Source organism: Vicia villosa, linkage group LG2, assembly GCF_029867415.1.
Source record: "Vicia villosa cultivar HV-30 ecotype Madison, WI linkage group LG2, Vvil1.0, whole genome shotgun sequence".
NCBI classification, from domain to species: Eukaryota; Viridiplantae; Streptophyta; class Magnoliopsida; order Fabales; family Fabaceae; genus Vicia; species Vicia villosa.
The window spans coordinates 98,266,612-98,289,183 of record NC_081181.1 but is presented as its reverse complement, the minus strand read 5'-3'; the positions used below and the strand labels follow the sequence as shown (position 1 = coordinate 98,289,183).

Here is a 22,572-nt window from a genome sequence, read left to right as displayed (position 1 = left end):
TCCCACCTTTCGCGTCGAACCCTTTCGAAGTTGGCTTCGACCCTTCGATTCAGCATGATCGAACACCTTGGACACATCCATTGCTTACCACCATTTCTCTCGTGGCAATTCCAGAGATATTCTTTGAGGCTTTCGGTTCTTGGAGGAACTTCGATTCCCCCATTTTTCCTCGTCAGCCATGTCTCTAGTTCGCCAAATTCAGACACTGGTCGTCTGGCGCTAACCATGTTAACCGCTGCTGGAGGAACTTCAGATATCTGGATTTTCTGGAGTTTCATCCTGAGGTCTTCAGTGGCCTCGCTGTTTTCTTCCTTCGAGGCTTCAGTTATTTCTGCCTTGGAAGATTCTTCAACATCAGTATTGAAGATTATGTCACTATTTAGGCTTTCAGTAGCCTGCTTTCCATTGAACATTGCTTTAGTCTCCACAACCTCGATTTCAGAAACCTCCACCATGTTGATATCTTCTACCTCGCAGAGGCTGGCGTCAGCAATGTTTAGGGGATTGGTATCGACCCTCATGTGACTCTTGGTCTTGTCAGCAAACTTCAACCTTCCATCATTGAGAGCATTTTGAATTAGATCCCTGAAAAGAAAACATTGAGAAGTTTTATGGCCTAAAAACCCATGATATTTACAAAAACCTCTTTTCTTCCGTTGTTCCAACGGAGGAATTTTTGAATTTGGAGGTAGTATCATTTGGCCATCTTTTACCAATAAATCAAATATTTCATCACACTTGGTAATGTCGAATGTATAAGTTTTCTTAGGGAACCTATCATTCTTATCATTTTCTACTGGATTTTTTCCATTGGCAGGATTTAGCAGTTTGCAAGCATAAGGTGGCGCTTCTTTCAATTCAGCCAAGTCTATTTCGACTTCTTCAGGGCTATATGAGTCATCGAAAGACTCATTCTCAGCATCCTTGGCTTCGACGTATGCCACTCTTTCTTTCTTATAACTTTTATTTGCCCTAGCTTTTTCTGCCTTCAGGCGTTCGACTTGTCGAACCCTATCTGCTAATTGGGCCATGTCCCTAAGGTATTGGGTATCTAGTTTCTTTCTTATTGAATAATCTAGACCACCTGCAGCCATTTCAACAAGTTCATGCTCTGGGACTGTTGTAAAACACCTTGATTTCAACAGACGGAACCTATTTAAATAATCATCAATTGTTTCTGTGAATTTTCTTTTAACACTGGCCAATTCTTTCAAACTTATCTTAGTTTGGCCCATGTAGAATTGCTCATGGAAAAGTCTTTCCAAGTATGCCCATGCATCTATCGAATTTGGTGGCAAAGTAGTAAACCAAATGAAGGCATTTTTTGTCAGTGAACTAGGGAAATATTTGATCCTTAAATCCTCGTTTCCCGCTAAGTCTCCCGCTTCCGTCAAATATCTAGCAATATGTTCCACCGTTGACTCGTTCGTTTCGCCTGAAAATTTTGTAAATTTGGGTACCTTAGTGCCCCTAGGCAATTCTGTTTGCATGATATAATCTGATATAGGGGATGTATAGTTTGGACGTCTAAGTCCAGTACTAAGGCCATTGTTGGCCATAACCCTTTCTATCATGGCAGTTAAGTTATTTTCTGTAGCCAGATTTTCTCTTCTGACTCTTTGAACAATCTCATCTAGGTGTTCGTTCCTACCCACAATCCTTAATCTGGGTTGCTCCTCCTCCGTTTCTTGTCGGACGGGGACAGTTCTTTGATTTGAAGCTTCTAAGTTAATTATTGGAGTTCCTTCGAACACCTCTGTTCTTCGTGAGGGGCCTACATCCCTAGTAGCCGTCCTAGATGATGGAACTATGTCTTGTACACGTTCTAAAATGGGCCTCTCTTCTTGATTCGAAGGCTGTTTGTCTTTCCTTTTAGGTGGCGTTACTCCCATGAATTCTGCCATTCGATTCATCTGAGATGATATCTTTTGGAAAGTCTCCATGTTTTCTCTATTCGTAGTAGTAACATTTGCCATTAGTGGGCTTAAAACTGAAGTCAATTCTCTGGCCAAAACCCCTACCATATCATGGTTGCTTGCATCCATTTCTTGTCGAAATGCTGCTTGGTTATTTGTGGTAAAGTGAGGCATCTGGGTAGAGAAACCAGTGTTATGTGCACTTCGACCCACTGAACTAACATTTGGTGAAAATGTCGCATTGTTAGTTGGAGCATATATATGTCCTGCCCCTCGTACGCCTGTTCCATATGGGTATGGCATTCCGTATGGATTATTTGGTCTCCATTCGAAAGCGGAGTTCGTGCCTTGACCAAATAAATTGTTTGCAGCATTTGTCGAGGCAAACAATACGTCCTCTGCGCTTGTGGATGAGGGTGCGGTTGTCGACACTGAAACTGGAACAGTCCCTGAGGGTGCTGTATTATTTTCAGGCATAGTCTGGGAATTATCTGCAGGTCTCGATCCATTTGGACCCGTTGCATCTCGTGTTTCTTGAGTAGAAGTCGAATTTGCCGCTCCTGATCCTGAACCGTGTGGGGGATCTTGATTGCCCCCTGCACTGGCCGTAACGACCATTTTCCTGTTGTACCTTCGTTTGGGAATTGGTTGTGCACTGTTCTTTAATTTACCGTTCCTAAGGTTCATACAAGATCTTGATATTGTCTAGACAAAAATAAAGCAATTGATTAAAACAATCTGCTTGACACTGTCCCACCGGGTGTGCCAATTTGTTTACGGTGATTTCCGGTAAACAACCGCTAGTCTTCCAAACTATAATAAATATGATTTGGTTACTTGCAGGATCGACTAGATTGATCCTAGGACACATAGTCAAGAAGATTGTTATCAATGTTTGTTCGAACCATATTCATTATTTGTCTTCTTCAATAAGCGTTGTTCGATTAACAGAACAAATAGTCTTGACAATCACTTTGTTACATATAAATGTGACTTCAACGAAGTGACATGACATAAAAAATTAAAAGGACAATTGAAACGTAAAGAATCTTAAACTGCAGAAATATAAAAGACTTTGAAAGTAAATAGCATGAAAGTAATTCGAAAGTAAATGACGTTAAAGTAAAGATGCAGAAACGTAAATGGCAAGAAGTAAACGAAATGCAGTAATTCTGAAAGATAAAAACAAAAGATAATACACATGTATTAAAATGGTGGTGTCATACGTACATTTTCTCAGCGAACTCTTTCTCTTAACGCTTGATACTTGAGTAAATATGTGAGTGATTTGTACAAAATGAACACACAGAATCCTAACACTAAGACTCCTATTTATACTAGTTTCGACCTTAACGGTCCTATACTAATCTGCTGCCACGTTTCTCATCAGAACTTCCAGCGAAGCCATCTGTTGTTGAACGGTTACGAAACCGTCTTCGAATTTCAAATCTTCCCGCCTGAGTCCATCTTCGACGCGTGGCAGTGTATTAAACAAACACTACTAAAAAACACGCTAAGTAGTAATACTTGAATACATATTCTATGAATTTTGTCTAAGTCCCGAAGACATATGCTTTCATTAATCTTTCAGCGTTCACTTATCTTCATCGAACTTAGAAGTCTTTATTTTTCGAAGCATGACCATCAGTAGCCATTCTTTTACTTTTTAAGGGATGGCCATCAGTAACCATCTTTCCTTCGATTCTCAACTCCTTCGAAGGATAACCAACATAAAACGAAATCTTCAGCTAACACGTCCTGAAGATTTATTTTCGTTCAGAAGAAGACTTGTCTACCCATTTCTGACATTTCTTTTCCCGACGCACACAGTTCGGAAGAGATATCCGTTCCTATTCCTGATAAATCAGACCTTCAATTGAGGGAACCGCCTCCGGATCTCGTCGATCTTACGAAGGAGCAAGCCACTGATGCCCAGATCAGATGGAGATATCTGCCTGATTGACTTTGTCATTCAGAAGAGGATTGTTCTACTTATTTTCTAGCATCGAGCCTAGATCAGTTTAAAGACTTCCTTTCCCGGCGTACACAGTTCAGAAGAGATATTGTTCCTGTCCTGATAAACCAGACTTTCAGTTGAGGGAACCGCCTCCGGATCTCGTCGATCTTACGAAGGAGCAAGCCGCTGATACCCAGATCAGTAGGAATATCTGCCTGATGATTTAATTGCATCAGATGGAGATGTCGCATTGGTACCCAGACCAGAGATACTTACTACCCGTTGATGCCCAGATCAGCCGGAGTATCTCATTTCGATGCCCAGATCGACTTAGACATCTATCCCCGATTCCTGTTCGGAAAACATCTGCTACGTCTGATACCCAGATCATTCGAAGATGTGCCTTCTCTTGATGCCCATATCAATTGAAGTTTTTTCCCCTGCCTTTGGGGTTACATGTTCCTTCTTATCGCAAGTTGGAGCTACTTAATTATCCAGGTCAATTGAAGTTTTTTCTCCCTACTTGCGGGGTGGTACATTCTTTCTTATTACAAGACGGAGTCTTCTGTTGATCAAGAGCGCAAATTTTCGAGTTCATTCTGGTATTCAATCTCCTTCCACCTCAACGGTTCGAAACTTTCGTTTCTCACTCGTCAGGTTCAAGAAGTTTGAATAGGGGCAGCTGTTGCACCCCAAAATTTGCCCTCTTTATTCGAGCCATAAGTTATCCAAGACTTTTATTTCTTCATTCAAAAAAAGAAGAAAAATAATAAAAAGTTTTCATGGGTTTAAGAAGATACAGTGTGAAATATGGTTTAAACAGTGGAAATACGAGAAAATTCACAAGTCCGATTTGGAAAGTGATTTGAGCTTGGTTCTCGCGTGGCCCCTACTGTTTCGATGTTATCTACAACTTCCGTGTTTGACTCAGAAATCAATTCCATGAGAAAGGTTGTCGAATTTGCAAATTAATCGAGGTTTCACAGTGAAAAATGGTGCTGAACCGCAGGTTTTCGGACAGTAAAAAATTCATATCTCCTAATCCGCCAGTCGGATTCGCTTGAAAATTTAACTGGGGATCCGTGCCATCATTACCAAAATTTCATATGTTCGGACCATCGGCCGATTATGCACCAAAAGTGCCCAGCATTTTAAGGAACGTCGCAATCTTTCGGTAAAAAGTGTGTTTTCGAGTGTGTCGCGCCGAGTTTGAAAATTCATAACTTCTTCGATTTTTATCGTATGGAGTCCATTCCGGCGGAATTTTCTCGGAAATTTCGTTATCATCGATTCTTCGTCACACATGCTAGGTCAGATTTCGAGCCGAAGTTTGAGTTTCATCACATTCTTTGAACGGTACTCGCAAAATTCTGCACAGTCGCACAAGGTGAACCGATTTTTCTCGTCATTCAAACGCGTATAATTTCCTCACCGTTTGTCGGATTGAGACGATTCTCGCGGCTACGAGTCACAAATTTGGTCATCTTCACAGTGATGTTCGTTTTATTTCCGAATTTCGCACCGATTCACGTTTTCCCGAAAATGAGCAAAAAGAGATACGTCAGGGGCATTTTTGACATTTCACCATTTAAACTATATATACTTTTTTCCCTTTTTTTCTCTCATAATTCCACTTTTACCAAGAATCACACAAACAAAAAACCAATTCTCTCTCACTTCTCTCTAAAATCAAAATACCAAAAAATAGAAAAAAGGTTCAAGAAAGTGAGAAAGATGATGAAGAACACGTAGTAGAAAAAATCCTCCAAACTTCCACGTTCTTTTCCGATCACTCCTTTCCGACGCCGGCAGTAGCGCGAGTCACCACCATCACCGAACACACTACTTTCTCCGACCGGCGGCCACTACGGAAACGCGGACGCGTCTCCTTCGTCTCTTCCAATCGTGCGATCTCCTCCTTCCGGTTTCCAACTCCGATTCAAACTCCTCTTCGCGCTTCCGGTAATGATTCTTGCATTTGATTCTTGTTTTTTTACTTGATTATGAGTATTAATTGTTAGAACTTGATATTAAACTGTGAGATTGCTTGAATTATGAACATTAATTGTTGAGATTTGTTGAATTTGAGTTGATGTTTGAATTGGACATGTTAGTCGATGGATGATAACTAAATTGAGGATGATATTGGTTTGTTGATATTAATGCTTAATTGATTCAATTTGTAAAATAGGGATGATGTGTGTCGGCAATATGTTTCAATTGCTCATGAACCAAAGAATAGCATGCTACATGTTTGATTAAATGCTTATGAGAAGTGATTTTGGTGCACAATAATAGAGTTTTTTGAATGATGTAGGAGTTGTGATAATTGTTGACATTTGGTGTTGATTGGATACTAATTTCATGAGTTTGCAAAGCTTCTTAATGATCAAAACAGATGCTGAAATCTATTTGTGTTTGAATAATGTTTAGAGTCTAAAAAAGTCATAAAAATATGGTGGTGCGGATATGCGTAGTTGCTGTTTGTTTTTTTTGGGTGTTGTTTTACTGGTATAGTGTGAACTCTTAGTGCTAGTCAGGAATGATAACAATGCTAGAAATTAGTTGATTAAACTTGTTAGTGTTTGTTTTTTAGATGACCTGGAAGGTGCAGAGTATGTGAGGTTTTTGGTTGTTACTAGTTGACCCTGAGTTTGTTTTGTCCATATCATTTGAGTAGGTGTGTGTATTATGGTTTTTGGTTCGGAATTGTTACCTTAATATCGGTTAATAAAAATGTTTGAAATAGAGTTGTGGATCTTAATGTTAAGATGGCTGGATGGTTAGAGTTGTTGTTCTTGAGGATAAAAAGTTGATAAAGCTGTTAGTGTAAAACATGTTTCATGAGTGTGCATAATTCTATTTGCTGTCAGTTTATAAGTAGTATTGGAAAGTGAACAAAAAGTGGATTAATAACGGTGCTACTACTTGTTTGTTTTGCCTATAAAATCATGTTGCAAATGTTTTTATTTGCCAATTATGTGTTCTTTTGTTGCAACATACCATGAACCATTTTTCTTGCCTTTAGTATAGTATGTTTCTAATAGACTTTGTGGGACTGTTTTGAAACACTAAGAGTGCAGAATTTTTGATGGATTAATATGGTAATTTTGTCTTGCTTGCTAACTCATAAAAAAGGCTTTGAAAAGTGGTTGTATGAAGGTACATAGATGCTGAAATTTTAGTGTTGTTTTAGTGATTGATAATGTGAATTGTATTGCTCATTTGGTGGACATTTGATGCTGAAAATTTTTATGATGGTTGGTGGTGTTGTTGACATGTAAGTTGAGAGAATGATGAATTTCAATTGTGTTAAAATGCTGGAAATTTAATGGACAGTTGATGATAGTGTTGCTTTAAGTTCATTGCAACTTGTTAGAACATGAAAATTGGTAATGATATTAGTGTTTTGGTGTTAATTAGAGCAAGTAGAAATGCTGAAAATTAAACGATACCATGCTTATGTGAATTGTTGTGCATTTGACTTGGTCTTGGATATTAGTAACACTTTATGTTTAATTGTTGAGAACTCTAATTGATAATGTTTCGACACTTTGTGCTTACTTGAAACTATGCTTGATTCTAACTTCCAACATGTCAATTATATGCTATCTTGTGCAAGGTACCATGAACCACTTTCTTGTGTTTAGGTGTGTTTCTAAGGGACTTTTTTGGGGCTGTTTTAGAACTTCTTAATGCAGAATTTTGGTTATGTGCTTGTTAGTGCATCTCTTCATTTTGTTTTGTTTCCTAAAGATATGAAAGATAAAAATAATTGTTGTGCTTGTTGTTTAGTGCTTAATTGTGAATTCAATAGGTAAAATAGACTTTATATGAATGCTAATCATTAGTAATAGGTGCTGGTTTTTCTTAAGTGTATTTGTTCTCTCTTTTTCTCAATTTTGCAAAGTGAATACGTGATACATCGGCCTTACTTGAAAACACCATATCTTTTGATTCGCTTATTGTTTTTTAGCGTATTATTTTTGTAATTAAAACCCTAAAACAACCAAACAAAACGCAGCACTCTATCAAAAACAACAAAATTTCCCCTCAGCCCTTTTGTTGAAACAGAAACAAACAATTTCGTTTGGACTTTGGAGTGACACTCAACTCAATCCACCGTACACCGGAAAAAGCTGCCGGAGTACCTCGTTCACCGCCATAACAGTTAGAAGCTCCGCCACAAGGTTTTACTTTTACACTTTACTTTTCGGATTTTCATTCCCCAGTGCATTTTTCGGCTGCCATAGATTGTTATGCGTTTGTTATGGATTTTGCGAATCAATTTTACACTATGCTGATTCTCTTAAATTTTTAGTTTTTCTGGGTAGAAATGCACATTTAAATGCTTATTTGCTTGTTTTGAACTTTGTGTGTATGAATTTTGAAGGATAGAAGTTTTTTTTAATAGCATTGTATTATCTGGCTTTGAAATGTCCCGTTAAAACCTGTGCAGGGACATTGCCGAGTTCAAAATTAAGTTAGATGACAAATACTACATTTTATTCCTATTCATTAGTTAGTGAAAATTAGTGGTTTACCTTTGCAATTTATGAGATTAGTCACTACTTAACCATTGTTTGAGCTGTAAAATTAATTTTTCGGATCTGTACCGAATAAAATTGAGAAGCTCGGGTACTTTCTAACTCTAGATTTGTTTTAAAATTTCTTTAATGGGGTCATTCGATACAGCTTAGCTATACATATACTAATGATTCCTGACTGGCTTATGCTTTTATTAGGACTCTTATCATATGGACAATTTACGCCAGCAGAAAATACAAAAGTATGAAGAATTTGTTGATAAACGTTTGAAACCTGATCTTCTTCATGCTACTGCTCAGAGGTAGTGTTAACTTTGGAGATTTTATTCTTGGTTGTTGCAAATAATATGTAATAATGCCCTAAATTTGAATGCTCTTCCTCTATCTTATCTTCAAGTCTTTCTAGTTCTAGTTAAAAATGCATGACGCCTTTGAGTGCATAAACTTATATCTAAGATCACAAATAATGCACTTGCAAAATGGCTTATACATTGCATGGTTGCTTTGTTTATTTCACGAGTTTCAGAGTCGCATATACTTATTTTTTTCATTTCTTTGTTACAGGGACACGGTCTTTGAACAGCAGAAAATTTTGTATCCTTTTTTCACTTTTTTGCATACTACTAGGATCAATTAGTATCACCATCATAATGAGTAATGATATATTTTGTATCATCCATTTCCCATAAAATTCACAGTACCACGTGTAAATTATACTTGTAGGCTGAGTTCGGAGACTAGCTCAAATTGAATTAGTACAAATTCAATGATGCATTTAGTGATATACTATTGTTCTGTCTGAATACACTTGACTTGTTCACTCAGTGCTGATTTGCGAAAAAATATTGAAAACCTAGAGAAGAATAGTGTAACCAGTCTGAGAACTATGGTTAATCTTGGGTCTGAGGTGTACGCGCAAGCAGAAGTGTAAGTCATCAAACATTTCAGCTTTCACCCTTCTTCACTTGCTTTATAGCCACCTGATTGGATAATAAGTGGCATTATTTCTTTCTTTTAATTTCACATGTTCTTGATTTTTTCTGAATTTTGTAAGGTATATTCGTAATTTATCACCAATCCATGTGTTCAAACTTATTTTTCTTTCATTTATGGTATATGATCTTTATAACCCAATTTGTGTCACCATACTATAAAACTATAAAACTTGTGCTATGCCACCCAATTTGTGTCTAGACACTTCCCTCATCCAACCTAGGGTACAATGATTGCTTGATGTTTAAGCGGGAAACCTTCGGCGAAGTGCTAAACCTCTCATCAGCAATGCTATGCTTTTTATTTGTGCCCTTACAATGAAATCTCTTTTTTGTCTTTAGTCCATGGAAATGCACTTTATTTATTTATTTGTTTTTTTATGTATTTGATTGAAACTTTACAGGCCCAATACACAACACATATTTGTGGACATAGGTATGGGATTCCATGTGGAGTTTACTTGGTCCGAAGCTTTAAATTTCATAGAGAAAAGGGAAGAAACGATAGTCAGGTATAATTTTTTGGTTTAACATATATTGTCTTATTGAAACTACAAAAATTAATCTAGCACGGCAGTGTTTGAGATTTCTTAAATGTTAAATATTGGTAAACTTGCTCCAGTCTGTTAAAACACATCATATGTATAGTGAACTAACTAAAAATAACTGAGTTAGTTGGTCTAACTACCATAACAGAAAAATACAGTAATTCCCGTACACGCCTGACCAGCACACTGAGTTTTTGTACATAGAATTTGAAGTCTGAGTGGAGAAAAAACTTTGGTGAGTAGATCAACCCACTGTTCCTAAGCAGGAACATGAACTACAGTGAGCTGCTTACTAAGCTCTTTTCCTTGAACAAAGAAGAAATTCAGTTCCATATGCTTAGCCGGGCATGCAAAACCGGACTATGAACTAAGATAATGACAATCTAATTGTCACAAATGACTGGAACTAGATAAGGTGTTTGTATCCAAGTCTGCCTCCATGCTAGAACTTACCATCAGATAAGGCCCAATTTAATAGCAGTTCTTGATGTGGATCTTGTCTATGTTGTGAATAGTGGTCCATATCTCCGTGATAGCTTCGGAGCAAAAGGCGTCCACCCCATGCGCGACAGAGCGTCGCAAAAGGGAGTATGGGCTGTTGCAACCGCCTCTGCGGAGCATTTCACCTTCAAGGCGGTTATGCAGACGCGAAAAAAGAAATGGAGTAAAATCCCTTTCTTTTCTACTGCTGCAAGTTTCCTTCTCTGCTCTGTCGTGCAACGAACCACTGTCCCTAGGCTCCACGCCGTGAAGAAGCTGGGAAGAATCAGTTGTAGTAGAAATGAAGGCTGCGACACTGTATGTATTTATGTGTTGCAGCTGGGATACATATTAGGGTTACATTGCAAATAACATAATGGGCTTGTTCTTTTTGTTTGTGAGGGCTACTTTTACCCCTGCAGTTTTCTTAAAAACTACATCCCTCTCGAGTTTACAATCCAGACAAAAACTGTTTTTTCTCACATCTAGATGGATTAATCCGGAAAAAAACGGTATTTTTTCTCTGTCCAGACAAACTTTGTTACAATACATTTTATGTACAGCTAACTAAACTAACTGTGTTGCTTGGTGTAACTACTGTATCAGAAAAATACAGTAACAGAGAAACTACTGTTCTCATATTCTGTAAAATTAACCACCACAAATTTGATTCATCCATCTTTTTTAACTTGTAAAATTTCACAGAAGCACTTTGTTTTCTTTAGTCATACTATTGTAATGTTCTGTGGTCTGGGCGGTAGGTGTGTGTGTGTCTCAGATTCTAGACTTCAATTGGGATTCTCTTGCATGTGCAGAAGGGAATGGCATGACAACTTTTTGTATTTTTCCTTCCTATTTATCTGTCTTCCCTCCATAATATGATTTGGATATGTTTGGGCTGAAAACTGATGATTGATAATCTGCAGTATAGATTAGTCAAATTATTGTTGAATTATATCATCTCAACAGTTCAAGAATAGTAGATAGTTTTGAAAGCTCGACTAACAAATTACAAATACTATGTGTTTAAGCATTTGGGGCAATGATTTTGAAATGGAACAAGTAATTGAATCATTCAGCTCACTGATTGACAATTCATATGAGCAAGTAATATACTTAGATGCAGATTTGGTCCCTCTATTTTTCCTCATTATCGGTTTTGGTCATTATCATGTCATCGACTGAAAGTTGGAGCGTTCCTGAGGTGTATTGTGTATTACCATTCCTCCATTTTATCCATTGTATTTGACTTTATGATTAGCATCTTCCTCTATATTTCTGTTACTTTGTATAGTGGACAAAAGGTGTACTTAAAACAACATGAGAAATGTGTTATTATATGTTCTCCAATTTTCACTTCTACATTAGAATTCATTTATCTATTTTTAAACTGACATTTACACACTGTTTTACTCGAGCGGAAATCGTGTTTGCACGACATATATCTCTAATTTCTCATTCATCTCTTCTGTTAACTTTTTAATTTAAACTATATTATTTGCTAATGGCATGATGCACTTTCGGCAACTCTTATGCCCATCTTAGGACAACTTTATCTTTGGCCTTTCTATTATCATCTATTAAAATGCTTGTTAATTTCCATTTTATTGTTCAAAATATTGTTGCAAATTCATACTTACGAATCACTTTTGTATAGCAGGCAGATAGAAGAGTACACTAAATTAATTGCTTCAATCAAAGCTCAAATTAAGCTGGTACGCTCACTCTGTTTTCTTCATTTAATTGAATCCCTTATGCTTGCTGCTTGTACTCCTTTTGTGTAAGGGATGCTGCTTGTTAAATTAGAGTTAGCACCATAGGCAAAAGCACCTAAAAAAACATGCATGGCCATGTGGGCCAGTGCTAGCCCATAGATCAGCCCAGAGCTTTGTTTTTCCCCTGAAGCTGTTAGTAATGTTGAGATAATTCTGGAACTGATTCAGAATTGAATTTCCCCTGAAGACATATAAGGAAAACTGTAATCTATTTCTATCGAAATGATCATTTTACAGAGGTTTAAGAACTTTCCGTTGTCCCAATGCAGGTTTGTGAAGGGATTCGAGAATTACTTGAGTTTCCAGCTGAGAAACCCTCGCCACAACGGATATTTTGATATTTACGGAGTACAAACCAAATCACTTATTTCAGAATTTGTCACCCCATCGGCAAAGAAGGAATGCGATTATGTTAATTTTCTTTTGTTGGTATTTATCCTTTATGAAAGATTGCATCTTTCTTTGGTCTTAGTTGTCTTTGTAATTAATTTTTGTTCAGTGTAGTTTAGTATTTTGATGACTAAACATGAACAGAAACATTAACCAAACACCCATGTCCTTTTATGATTATCTGTAGTTAAAATTTGAAAATTAACTTATACTATTATTTTTGGTAAAAAAGTACAAATGGGTCTATTTACTACTTTTGGCTTTATTTTTTAATTATTTTTTATAGAATAACTACTAACTACAGTATTTTGTCCTTCTCAAAACTATGTACTGCATTTATTATAATAGAACAACATTATTCTTGCCTTATCAAATCATGGCAAAATAGGCCAGAGACACTATGTACTTTCAATGCATGGCCATCTTGCTCTTACACTTCCGTATGAGTCCAGTTACTATGCATGTGTAAGCGTAGAATATACCAAAAATGCATGAGTAAGAAATGTACAAAGAGAAAAACATCAACTTACACCAATAGCTATTCTTCTCAATATTTTGAAGTGAAGTTTACTTGTTTTTTTTATAGAGTGGTATCCTTCCGTACCGACTAATCCACCCGAGAGTATACCGATTGAGTATGCTCCACGTAACCTCTGAAAGTTGATCCTAGGCTCCTTCGAACTCAGGACCTCAAGGGGAGCATACCCTTGAGACCCAAGAACCCTCTGGAAGTTTACTTGCTAATTATTTTAAGAGTGAAGACCCATTTTGGTCCCTCACAAATATTACATGAGTTAAATTAGTCCTTCACAAAAAAATTGACCCAACTTAATCCCTTACAAAATTTAACCGGATCATATTAGTCCTTCTGTTAATATTTTTCTCAAATTGGTTTTTTTTCTAGTTTTAAACCGTGACTGGACTGCCACGTTGGATTTTATTTATTTTTCATTTTTTAAATACTAAATTGATTTTTATTTTTAATTTCATTTTTAAATAATTATAAATTAATAATATAAAAAAGCCAAAATTGTTTCTTATAAGGAGTTGAACTCAGGCCCACGTGGTTAATCTTAAACAATTCTAAATTTAAAATAAAAAATACAAAATTTGTATCAATATGGTCTCGAACCTAAGTCTCTTCAGATTAAATGACAGTCAATTTAATACAATAGAAATTGATTTGTCTAGTTGTTATTGATAGTCACTTTACTAACCGTGGAAATTGATTTGTCTAGTTGTAAATGATAATCACTTTATTAACAATAGAAATTGATTTATCTAGTTGTAAATGATAATCACTTTACTAACAACAGAAATTGATTTGTCTTGTTGTAAATAATAGTTACTTTACTAACAATAGAAATTGATTTTTCTAGTTGTAAATGATAGTCACTTTATTAAGTGATAGAAATTGATTTGTCTAGTTGTAAAGTGAAAATCATTTAACTTGAAGGGACTTGGATTTGAGACCTCATAGGTAAAAATTTATGTATAGAATTTGTTAATATCAGTAGAAATCATGGAAATTACTTGTTTAAAAATTACTTTATAAGAAATAATTTTGGCTCTTTTGATATTATTCATTACTAACTGTTTAAAAATGAAATTAAAAATAAAAATTAATTTAGTATTTAAAAAAAAATCTAATGTGTCCAGTCACGGTTTAGAAGTATGAAAAGAACCGGTTTAGAAGTAGAAAAAACCGATTTGAGAAAAATATTAGCAAAAGGACTAATATGATCCGGTTAAATTTTGTAAGGGATTAAGTTGGGTTAATTTTTTTGTGAGGGACTAATTTGACTCGTGTAATATTTGTGAGGGACCAAAATGGGTCTTCACTCTTATTTTAATTAATTTTTTCATTATTATTATTGTATATAGTACTATATTTTAAATTTCTTTAAAAAATGTTTCATATTATTTTACCTTAATATGCATTGTCTGGTACTTATGTCATGTCAATTGACAAGGGATGATTAATGAAACTAGTAATTAATTTTTATTTGAAAGGGAATAACAGCACATATATTGAGGGAGTGTATTATTGATATGCAATGTGATTTTTGATGTGATGGTCTCAATTATAGATATATAGATGAAAAGCAATAAGAATAAAAGATACCAAGTGAATAGAAATGTAGAATCCAGCCTAAGTTACCACAAGATTCCACCAGGAAGAAATTCCAACTCATGCTAGCTATAGTAGCTAGCTACGTGCCAACCATCACATGATTGTGGTAACGTAAATTACGGAAGAGCTTCAGTTTACATTCATTGAATTATCAAACAAATATACAGATTCAGTTAAAAGTGACAATGAAGCAACTGGTTCAAAATAAAGATACTGGAGTATAAACTATTTCAATTTGAAAGAAAAGCTAGTAGTAATTATAGGATGGGATTGAATTGATGGAACTTGTATATATATAAATGCAAATTCATACATTACAGCAAATAAAGGCAACGTCACATCTTAACTTGTCCCATTGGTTCAGGATTTCTTTTGATGCCATCATGATTGCTGATTGATCAAAAGGTTGTTGCCTCTTTTATGACTTGTGTTGTCTTGTGGAAGTTGTGGTTAATTTCATCTTAAGAAAATGATACTACTATATAGACACATACTAGTAATACTATATTCTACACTTTGAGAGGCAAAAAATATATATATATATATATATATATATATATATATATATATATATATATATATATATATATATATATATATATATATACTCATTGTAGATTTTTTTACCACTATGCCACTTTTTTTGAGATTTAAATACCACAATGTCACATGTTGTCAAAAAATTTTCAAACAGCCACTTTTTGCCTTGTGGTTCGGCCAAGGCTTGGGAGGAAAGCTGAAGCATTTTTGCCTTGCCTTGTGGTTCACCCTTAACTGGGTCCTTTTTTTTTCTTTTTTTTTTGTTTTAATTGTTTTTAATTGATTTTTTAATTATAATAATAATTTTTTAATTATTTAATAATAAAAATATATTAAAAAATTAAAAAAAACTTAATTTTAATAAATAAATAAATATACTAATAATTTATAATAAATATATATACTTATAATTATTTAATAAATGAAGTAAAAAGATATTTTATTGAATAAATTTAATACAACATAATGCGGTAGGTGCATCCGTTGGACGAGCATGTGTAGGTTCGGCCAATAGATGGCCGAGCGCATATGAGCACTAAGCCTTCGATTGTAACTGGTTAGAAGTGCAAATGAGCAATCCAATCTTATTTATAGGCAAAAAAAATAAAATATATGCGCTCGGCCATCTATTGGCTGAACCTACACATTCTCGTCCAACCCATGCCTTACTCGTATATTTGTTTCAATGGATCGGCCAACGGATGCACCTACCGTATTATGTTGTATTAAATTTATTTAATAAAATATCTTATTACTTAATGTATTAAATAATTATAAGTATATATATTTATTAAAAAATTATTAGTATATTTATTTATTTAATTATTAAAATTAAGTTTTTTTTAATTTTTTATTATATTTTAATCATTTAATATATTAAAAAACAATTATTATAATTAAAAATTCAATTAAATCAATTAGTAATTAAAAAATAAAAAAAATGAAAAAAAAACCAGTTAAGGGTCGGCCAACCCCTGGCCAAATCCCAAATGGGAAATTTTTTTCACCTTTTCGGCCAACCCTTGGCCGAACCATAAGACAAAAAGTGGCAGATTGGGAATTTTTTTCCAACATGTGGCATTGTGGTATTTAAATCTAAAAAAAAAGTGGCATAGTGGTAAAAAAAATCACTCATTTTACATCGGTTAGACAAGTGAGGTAATGAGAGCGACATAAAAACCTGTCACCTTACCCTCGTTTTTGAAGGGCAACATGTTGATTTTGTTGTCGTTACGATATATTTGGTTCCAAGTTTCATGATAGAAATCTTGCGTCGCATTTCTTCGCATTGAGATCTCTTGATTTTTTACATTGTGATTCATTGTTGTTTTCTTTATTCTTCGAGTTTACGCTTCATACGACGGTTCGATTGTCATGATCGTGTCAAACGATAGCAACTTTTGAAATAAATCATGCCTTTGTGTTACATGAGTTCAATTCACATCCTCGCATCATGTGGTTCAATTTGTGTCTTTAGGCGACAATTCGCGTATGATACTCTTTCTTTGCGTTTTCATTGATTCATACGTTAAGATTCTATTTTGTTCATCGTCACATATAACCAAATGTATCTCTCTCCCTCGTGTGTACTTTATTTTGCTTTAATTCTCGCTCTTACTTCATTTAGGTAGCTTGAATAACCAAATAATACGATAACTAAAATCAACTCTTTTCCAAAATAAAAAACCTCGATCAACATCGAGTCATTTTCAAAATAAAAAACAAGAAACAAACACAGGTCTTTCTAGTTTGAAAACTTTGATCAACATCAAGGACGTTTTCTAAAACTAATAAGTCGATCGCTTTCACATTCACTCACTTCACAAATAAATCATCTTCGTGTTATCATCCAAAAAAACCTTTCATTACCGTTCTGCACTCAAATCATTTTCATTTTCAAACAGCCAAACAATTTCACAAAAAAAACAATTGTCAATTCGAGGTCTTTTTCATTCAAACTTTTCAAATCATTTTCAATTATTGCGAATAAACCTTGGACAACACCAAGTTGATTTTTCATGCAAATGCAATAAACCCTTGATCAACACCAAGTCTTTTTCAAAACATTTTTTTCATACTCGAGCAAATTTGTCAAACCAACAGGAATAAAACTTGATCATTATCAAGCACATGTTCAAACCTCAAATCAAACCAAGCCATTTTCAAAAAGGCAAAACACTTTATCAATATCAAGGCCTTTTTTCAAAATCAAAACCAACCTAATGTAGTTCCCCTAAAATTACGTAGCCTTGAGTTCTCAATTGCACCAGGAGATACGTAGGGGGGAGATCCAACGTTTTATCAGACACCCTTTTTAATAAAATCATTTTCAACCTTTTTAAAAATCCAAAAAGAAATCATCTTTCGCCCTAGTGCGAGCCTTTTTTCACCTTTCGTCCAAGTGTGAGTTTTCTTCATCTTTCATCCAAGTGCGAGTCTTTATTTTTCGCTCAAGTGCGAGTCCTTTTCAAATACCTTTTATCACCCAAACGTGAATCCTTTTTACCCTTTTTCCAACACTCATCCGTGTTAGCCTAGACACTTGTTTGTTTCGTCCAAACCAAACCCAAAATGTTTAAGTTCATGTTGAACTACGAAGTTGTGGTTTTCTCATTGCACCATGAGAATACGTAGGTATGAGATTCTAAAATCTTGGCGAGTACAATAATAGAAAACCCCAAAAGTATTTTCCTTTCTTTCTCTCTTTCTCGCATAATAATTAGAAGATCGCAAGTAAACATGACGCTAACATTCGATCACAAGACTAATTAAATTGGTACCGTTGAATACAACAGATGTGAGGGGTGCTAATACATTGTCCTTCAATAACTAAATCTCGAATCTGTTCTTGGATGCGATGACCATTTTAAAATTTGGTAGCGAGTAAGTTATAATTCGAGTGTGCAATGCGCCGTGACAATATGATGATTTCATTGATGTATGGAGCTAGCAAGAAGAAAAGAGGAGGCATTGGTTGTCCGCATGATCAACCTAATGTTAAAAAGTTCATACCCCATAAGCACCATTATCTCCAGCATGTTCACGTTGTTGCTTGAGCAGAGAACATGATTTCTTTTTGTCAAGTGAACAAAAAAGTTGCCAAATAAAATAATTTAAAAAAGAGATCGTATCATGCTCATAAAAATTGTTTTAATTTCACGAACCAATAGTAATTATAATTAATATAAGAAAAAGAAAATAATTGTAATAGAAAGAGGGGTAAGGGCAATGTCTAAAATAAAAAGATGAAAATAAAATAGTTTTGAAAATATAATAAGAAAGATGATTAGGTCAAATAGGTCAAATGTTTAAAAATTCTATTTTCAATTTTCAATTTTTTCTTCATAATCTATAATATAAGAAGGGAATATGTGCTGGTTAATACAGCATTACCCTTGCTTAATTGGGTGACAAATCTCACTTATGAGGTTAATTGTGGTCCAAATTTACTATTTGTCAGCCCATTAGCCCATTTTAGTTGCATTTTGATTATCTTTTAGCCTATTCCTTCGCTGCAGCATTTTTTTAATATTATTCTTCTACTACTCAGTTGCATTTGAACTCTAAAATGCAGAAAAGGTGACTCTGCTGAAAAGCTACTCAGTGATGTTGTTCCTAATGAACACACTGTTTGCATATTGTAATCTTTCTTTCCTCTTCTCTTTCTTCACTTTTCACAAATACATTTTGTTTCCGGAACAACCCTAACTACCACCAAACTCTTTCTTCAGTTTTCACAGTTACATTTTCTTCACTATACAACCGTTTTTTTTGGTTTTCCGGATTCTAAATGGCTAGACCCTTTGAGTTGGTGAAGAACATTAACGATACGAAGGAGCTTTGGAAAGTTGCTGTTCTTATACATCACAAATAGACCGTTCTCAATAAGAACAAGGAACATTTCGAGTTGGTTGTCGTTGATAAAGATGTAAGCTCTTCTATCTGCCATTTTTTGTTACTACTTCTGTTTGGCGTTTTTTGTCATGAATCCTTCATTTTTTTATTCTTAATGGTTTTCTAAATCTAAAGCTTTGGCTTAATGAAACTGACGGTTTAATGAAACTTTGCTTTCAATAAAACATAACAAAACATGAAGATCTACGCGCTTCAACCTGGTTGTCAAATTTTCTTCTTTTCTTTATCCTGTTACTTTTTTCCTGCATTTGGTGTGAAATCTGGTTTAAAATACAAATGTAGTGGTTGTTTTACTGTTTTTTAAAATTAACTTCTGTTTTAATGGAAACCTGATTTTACCACCACTGATTAGATACTATAAACTTGGTTAATGTGGTTGATCTTTTAAACTTTTACAACTAACATGTTTCCTCTATTAATAGTTTGTTCATATGTTGTTACCTTTTCCATATTCCCTTTCCTCTCTGAAACTCTGCTTTTTCGTCTATTATACAGGGTTGTGACATCCATGTCAACGTTCCACATCCTTTTAAGCAGGCTTATGATTCACTTTTAACCGTTGGCAACACTTATACAATCTCAAACTTCCAAGTCTCTCTTAATGATATGCTTTTCAAGCCTTCAGATCACAAATTTATGTTGACATTTACTGGTGGTACATCTGTTACCGACAAGAATAAACATCAAATTCCTGCAAAGCCACTTAAATTCACTTCTTTCACTGATATTATGTCTGGGAATTGGAAAAAGGATGTTCTAATGGGTATGAAAATATTAACTGAGCCTTATTTTATGTGCACAACATGTTTCTCTATTCTATTATGTTTTGTTTCTTTTTTCTCAGATGTCATTGGAATGGTCACAGAAATTGGCTACACCCAACTACAACAGGGGGGCAAGAAACAACAGATCAATCTATCGTTGAAGGATTTGTCGTATGTCTTTAATTATGCAACTATTTTTTAACAGTTTTTGTTGTTATTTGTCATACTAAGATTATTCTGTTATTGAATTTTCTTTAGGGGCAACGTTTTGAATTGCACTTTGTGGGAAGGATATGCAGTGCAGTTCCATGAATTCAGTAAAAATAGAAAGGACACAACTCCCCTCATTATTGTTTTGCAATATGCAAAAGTCAAGGAAGAAGGTATCTGATTAATATAGATGCATAACATATTGAACTTATTGTTTATTTAAAGGTTTGCCATACAATAATAATAATAACTCTCATCTGCCTTTTCATTTTTAGGTAAGTATCCATTATGTGTTTCTAACACCTTCAACGTTACAAAGTTGATTCTCAATGATGACTTTCCTCAGATTAAAGAATTTATTGAAAGGTATCAGTTTTTCCACCAGATATCCTCTATCATTGACTTTAATTCTACTGTGTTGTTCATTTGTTTTAATTTTATTTATAGCCTACCAAAAATCAGTGAGGCTGAATCTTCAAGTCAGGCTTTGAGCCTGCAGTCCCAGACACTGTCTCAATACTCAACTTCTTCTCAACACACTCCTTATGATAAACTAATGTATAAAGCAACCGTACGGCCTTTGGTTGAAATTGTAAAACTCAAGGAGGTATTAACTTCTTTTCATCTCAATATTATTCCTTTTACAACTATTATTTCTCTACCCTATTGAAAGAAGGCTATTGTTTCATTGTCAGGAAGCTCAATGTGTTACCGTTGCGACAATAACCAAACTCAAGGCTGCTCAAGGTGGATGGTATTACCAAGCATGTCATCAGTGTCCTAGGGTTGCTAAAGGGAATGAACCACCCTATGAATGTACTCTTCGCCACAAAACAGAAACAGCCATTTATAGGTAACATATCAACCTATTCCATGACATTTCTATGTGCAAAACACAATTGCATCCTCATCACCTCAATGTATTACAGGTATAAAATTTTAATTGAAGTTTTTAATGCTGGAACAAAAGCATCATTTGTAATATGGGACCGTGAAGCTTTTCAACTTTTGAAGGTCACTGCTGCTCAGATGCGCACTAATTTACTTGAGGTCTCATCCTGCTACTTTATCTTGAGCTTTAACGTCATGGTCTTCGATTATCTGTGAACCCATTGACTCACATCTTTCATTCTTATAAAAGGCTGGTATTACCAACCCTCTTGAGTTCCCAGTAGCGCTTGATGCTTTAGTTGGAATGACCATGGTTTTCAAGGTCAAATGGCAACCTGATTGGGAAAATGCGTCTGTTATGTCTATATTTGAAGATGACATTGTAAAAAAGGATATACTGCGTTCATTTGGACAGGAATTGGTACGTGTTTTTTGGTGGACTACATTATTATACATATAGTCATATATATACGTTTTAAATTCAGCATTAACGTTTCTACCTTTTTTATTAGCCTAATTCCCAGGACATGCTAACTCCTAATGTAACACAGGTATGTTCAACCACTTATTTTTATTATTCCCATTTCTGTTTATGGTTTATCCTTCTTTCCTTAATAAATCACTGTTTTTCTTTTATATTGGCTAAGAACAATGAGAGTGTTGCTGAGGTTTCACATTTGGATGATTGGGACATCATTCCGGTAATACCCATTTCCAATTTTGTATTATCTACCTAATACCAGTGACTTCCACTCCTGCTATACCGCTGATATTTTTGTATTATACCAATCAGTTCTACTCCTGCTATATGTTAATGGTTCAGTTGTTCTTCTTATCAGGAAACCGATATTACATCTGATGCATTGCCGGACCCTGTTACACCAACTTCAGCTGCTAAACGGATTGCTCCACATGAATCACATGACATTACTCCTTTATCTCAGACGTCTGAATTACAACAGTCTTCCACAAAGATGAAAAAGCATATCAAACTGGAGAATTAGCATGCTTTCCATTAATTTCAAGTGAAAACTATCTTTTTGTAATCTGCCTAAGTCAACAGTTATTAGAATTTTACTCCCCACCTAAAACATCACTACTTTTCAAGGGCAGCAATGGTTGTATAATATTATAATTAATGCTTATTTTGGTTTAAGTAATTCCTCTTCTTTATAACTAATTCTTCATGCTCTTTATATTTTCCAGCTTATTTAATCAAGAAATTATAATTATTTTCCCAATCCATATTACCATCTATGTTTCTTATTAGATCAAATATTTTTTACAAATTCTATGACTTTAAATGGCTGATGTATAAAAGAAGCTATATTGCCAACGACCCCACTCAGTTTGTCAACGACCCAAATTTTAGTAAAGCACAAGATCAGCTTTCAGTTAATTTGGTGATTCAAAACTTTGTTGACTTTATTAACTTTTCTGATTAATAAATAATCATATATGTTCTATTAATATTTAATGATACTTTGATATACAAACTTTTCAAAGGGTCCCT

General features: G+C 34.8%; 2 protein-coding genes across 5 annotated transcripts; both read left to right on the top strand.

Moving 5' to 3' along the window:
- Window positions 1-5,517: 5,517 nt before the first annotated feature.
- On the top strand, window positions 5,518-12,858 carry LOC131651683 (uncharacterized). 4 transcript variants are annotated; one of them, XM_058921359.1, is made up of 8 exons: window positions 5,518-5,835; window positions 7,948-8,063; window positions 8,619-8,722; window positions 8,985-9,014; window positions 9,246-9,347; window positions 9,817-9,924; window positions 12,101-12,155; window positions 12,485-12,858. In XM_058921359.1, exons 3-8 carry the CDS (start codon window positions 8,631-8,633, stop codon window positions 12,551-12,553), a joined length of 456 nt encoding a protein of 151 aa, XP_058777342.1. In that variant the 5' UTR covers window positions 5,518-5,835; window positions 7,948-8,063; window positions 8,619-8,630; the 3' UTR covers window positions 12,554-12,858. The 4 variants fall into 4 exon arrangements, with proteins under 4 accessions (XP_058777342.1, XP_058777338.1, XP_058777339.1 ...); XM_058921355.1 differs by having other exon boundaries at window positions 12,098-12,155; XM_058921356.1 differs by having other exon boundaries at window positions 7,898-8,063; window positions 12,098-12,155.
- A 6,211-nt stretch (window positions 12,859-19,069) lies between these two features.
- LOC131649648 (uncharacterized) lies at window positions 19,070-22,063 on the top strand. Its single transcript, XM_058919401.1, has 12 exons — window positions 19,070-19,132; window positions 19,690-19,957; window positions 20,039-20,129; window positions 20,217-20,341; window positions 20,444-20,534; window positions 20,616-20,775; window positions 20,864-21,021; window positions 21,098-21,218; window positions 21,310-21,480; window positions 21,572-21,610; window positions 21,707-21,760; window positions 21,899-22,063. Exons 1-12 carry the CDS (start codon window positions 19,070-19,072, stop codon window positions 22,061-22,063), a joined length of 1,506 nt encoding a protein of 501 aa, XP_058775384.1.
- The last annotated feature ends 509 nt before the right edge of the window (window positions 22,064-22,572 follow it).

Excerpts from the sequence above, each read along its gene's own strand:
- LOC131651683 (XM_058921357.1), top strand. The coding sequence starts at position 8,631 with ATGGACAATTTACGCCAGCAGAAAATACAAAAGTATGAAGAATTTGTT. Across the intron at positions 9,925-12,097 it reads AGGGAAGAAACGATAGTCAG|CAGGCAGATAGAAGAGTACA; the intron begins GTATAATTTTTT and ends ACTTTTGTATAG. Across the intron at positions 12,156-12,484 it reads TCAAAGCTCAAATTAAGCTG|GTTTGTGAAGGGATTCGAGA; the intron begins GTACGCTCACTC and ends GTCCCAATGCAG.
- LOC131649648 (XM_058919401.1), top strand. The coding sequence starts at position 19,070 with ATGGCTAGACCCTTTGAGTTGGTGAAGAACATTAACGATACGAAGGAG. Across the intron at positions 19,958-20,038 it reads GAAAAAGGATGTTCTAATGG|ATGTCATTGGAATGGTCACA; the intron begins GTATGAAAATAT and ends CTTTTTTCTCAG. Across the intron at positions 20,130-20,216 it reads CTATCGTTGAAGGATTTGTC|GGGCAACGTTTTGAATTGCA; the intron begins GTATGTCTTTAA and ends AATTTTCTTTAG.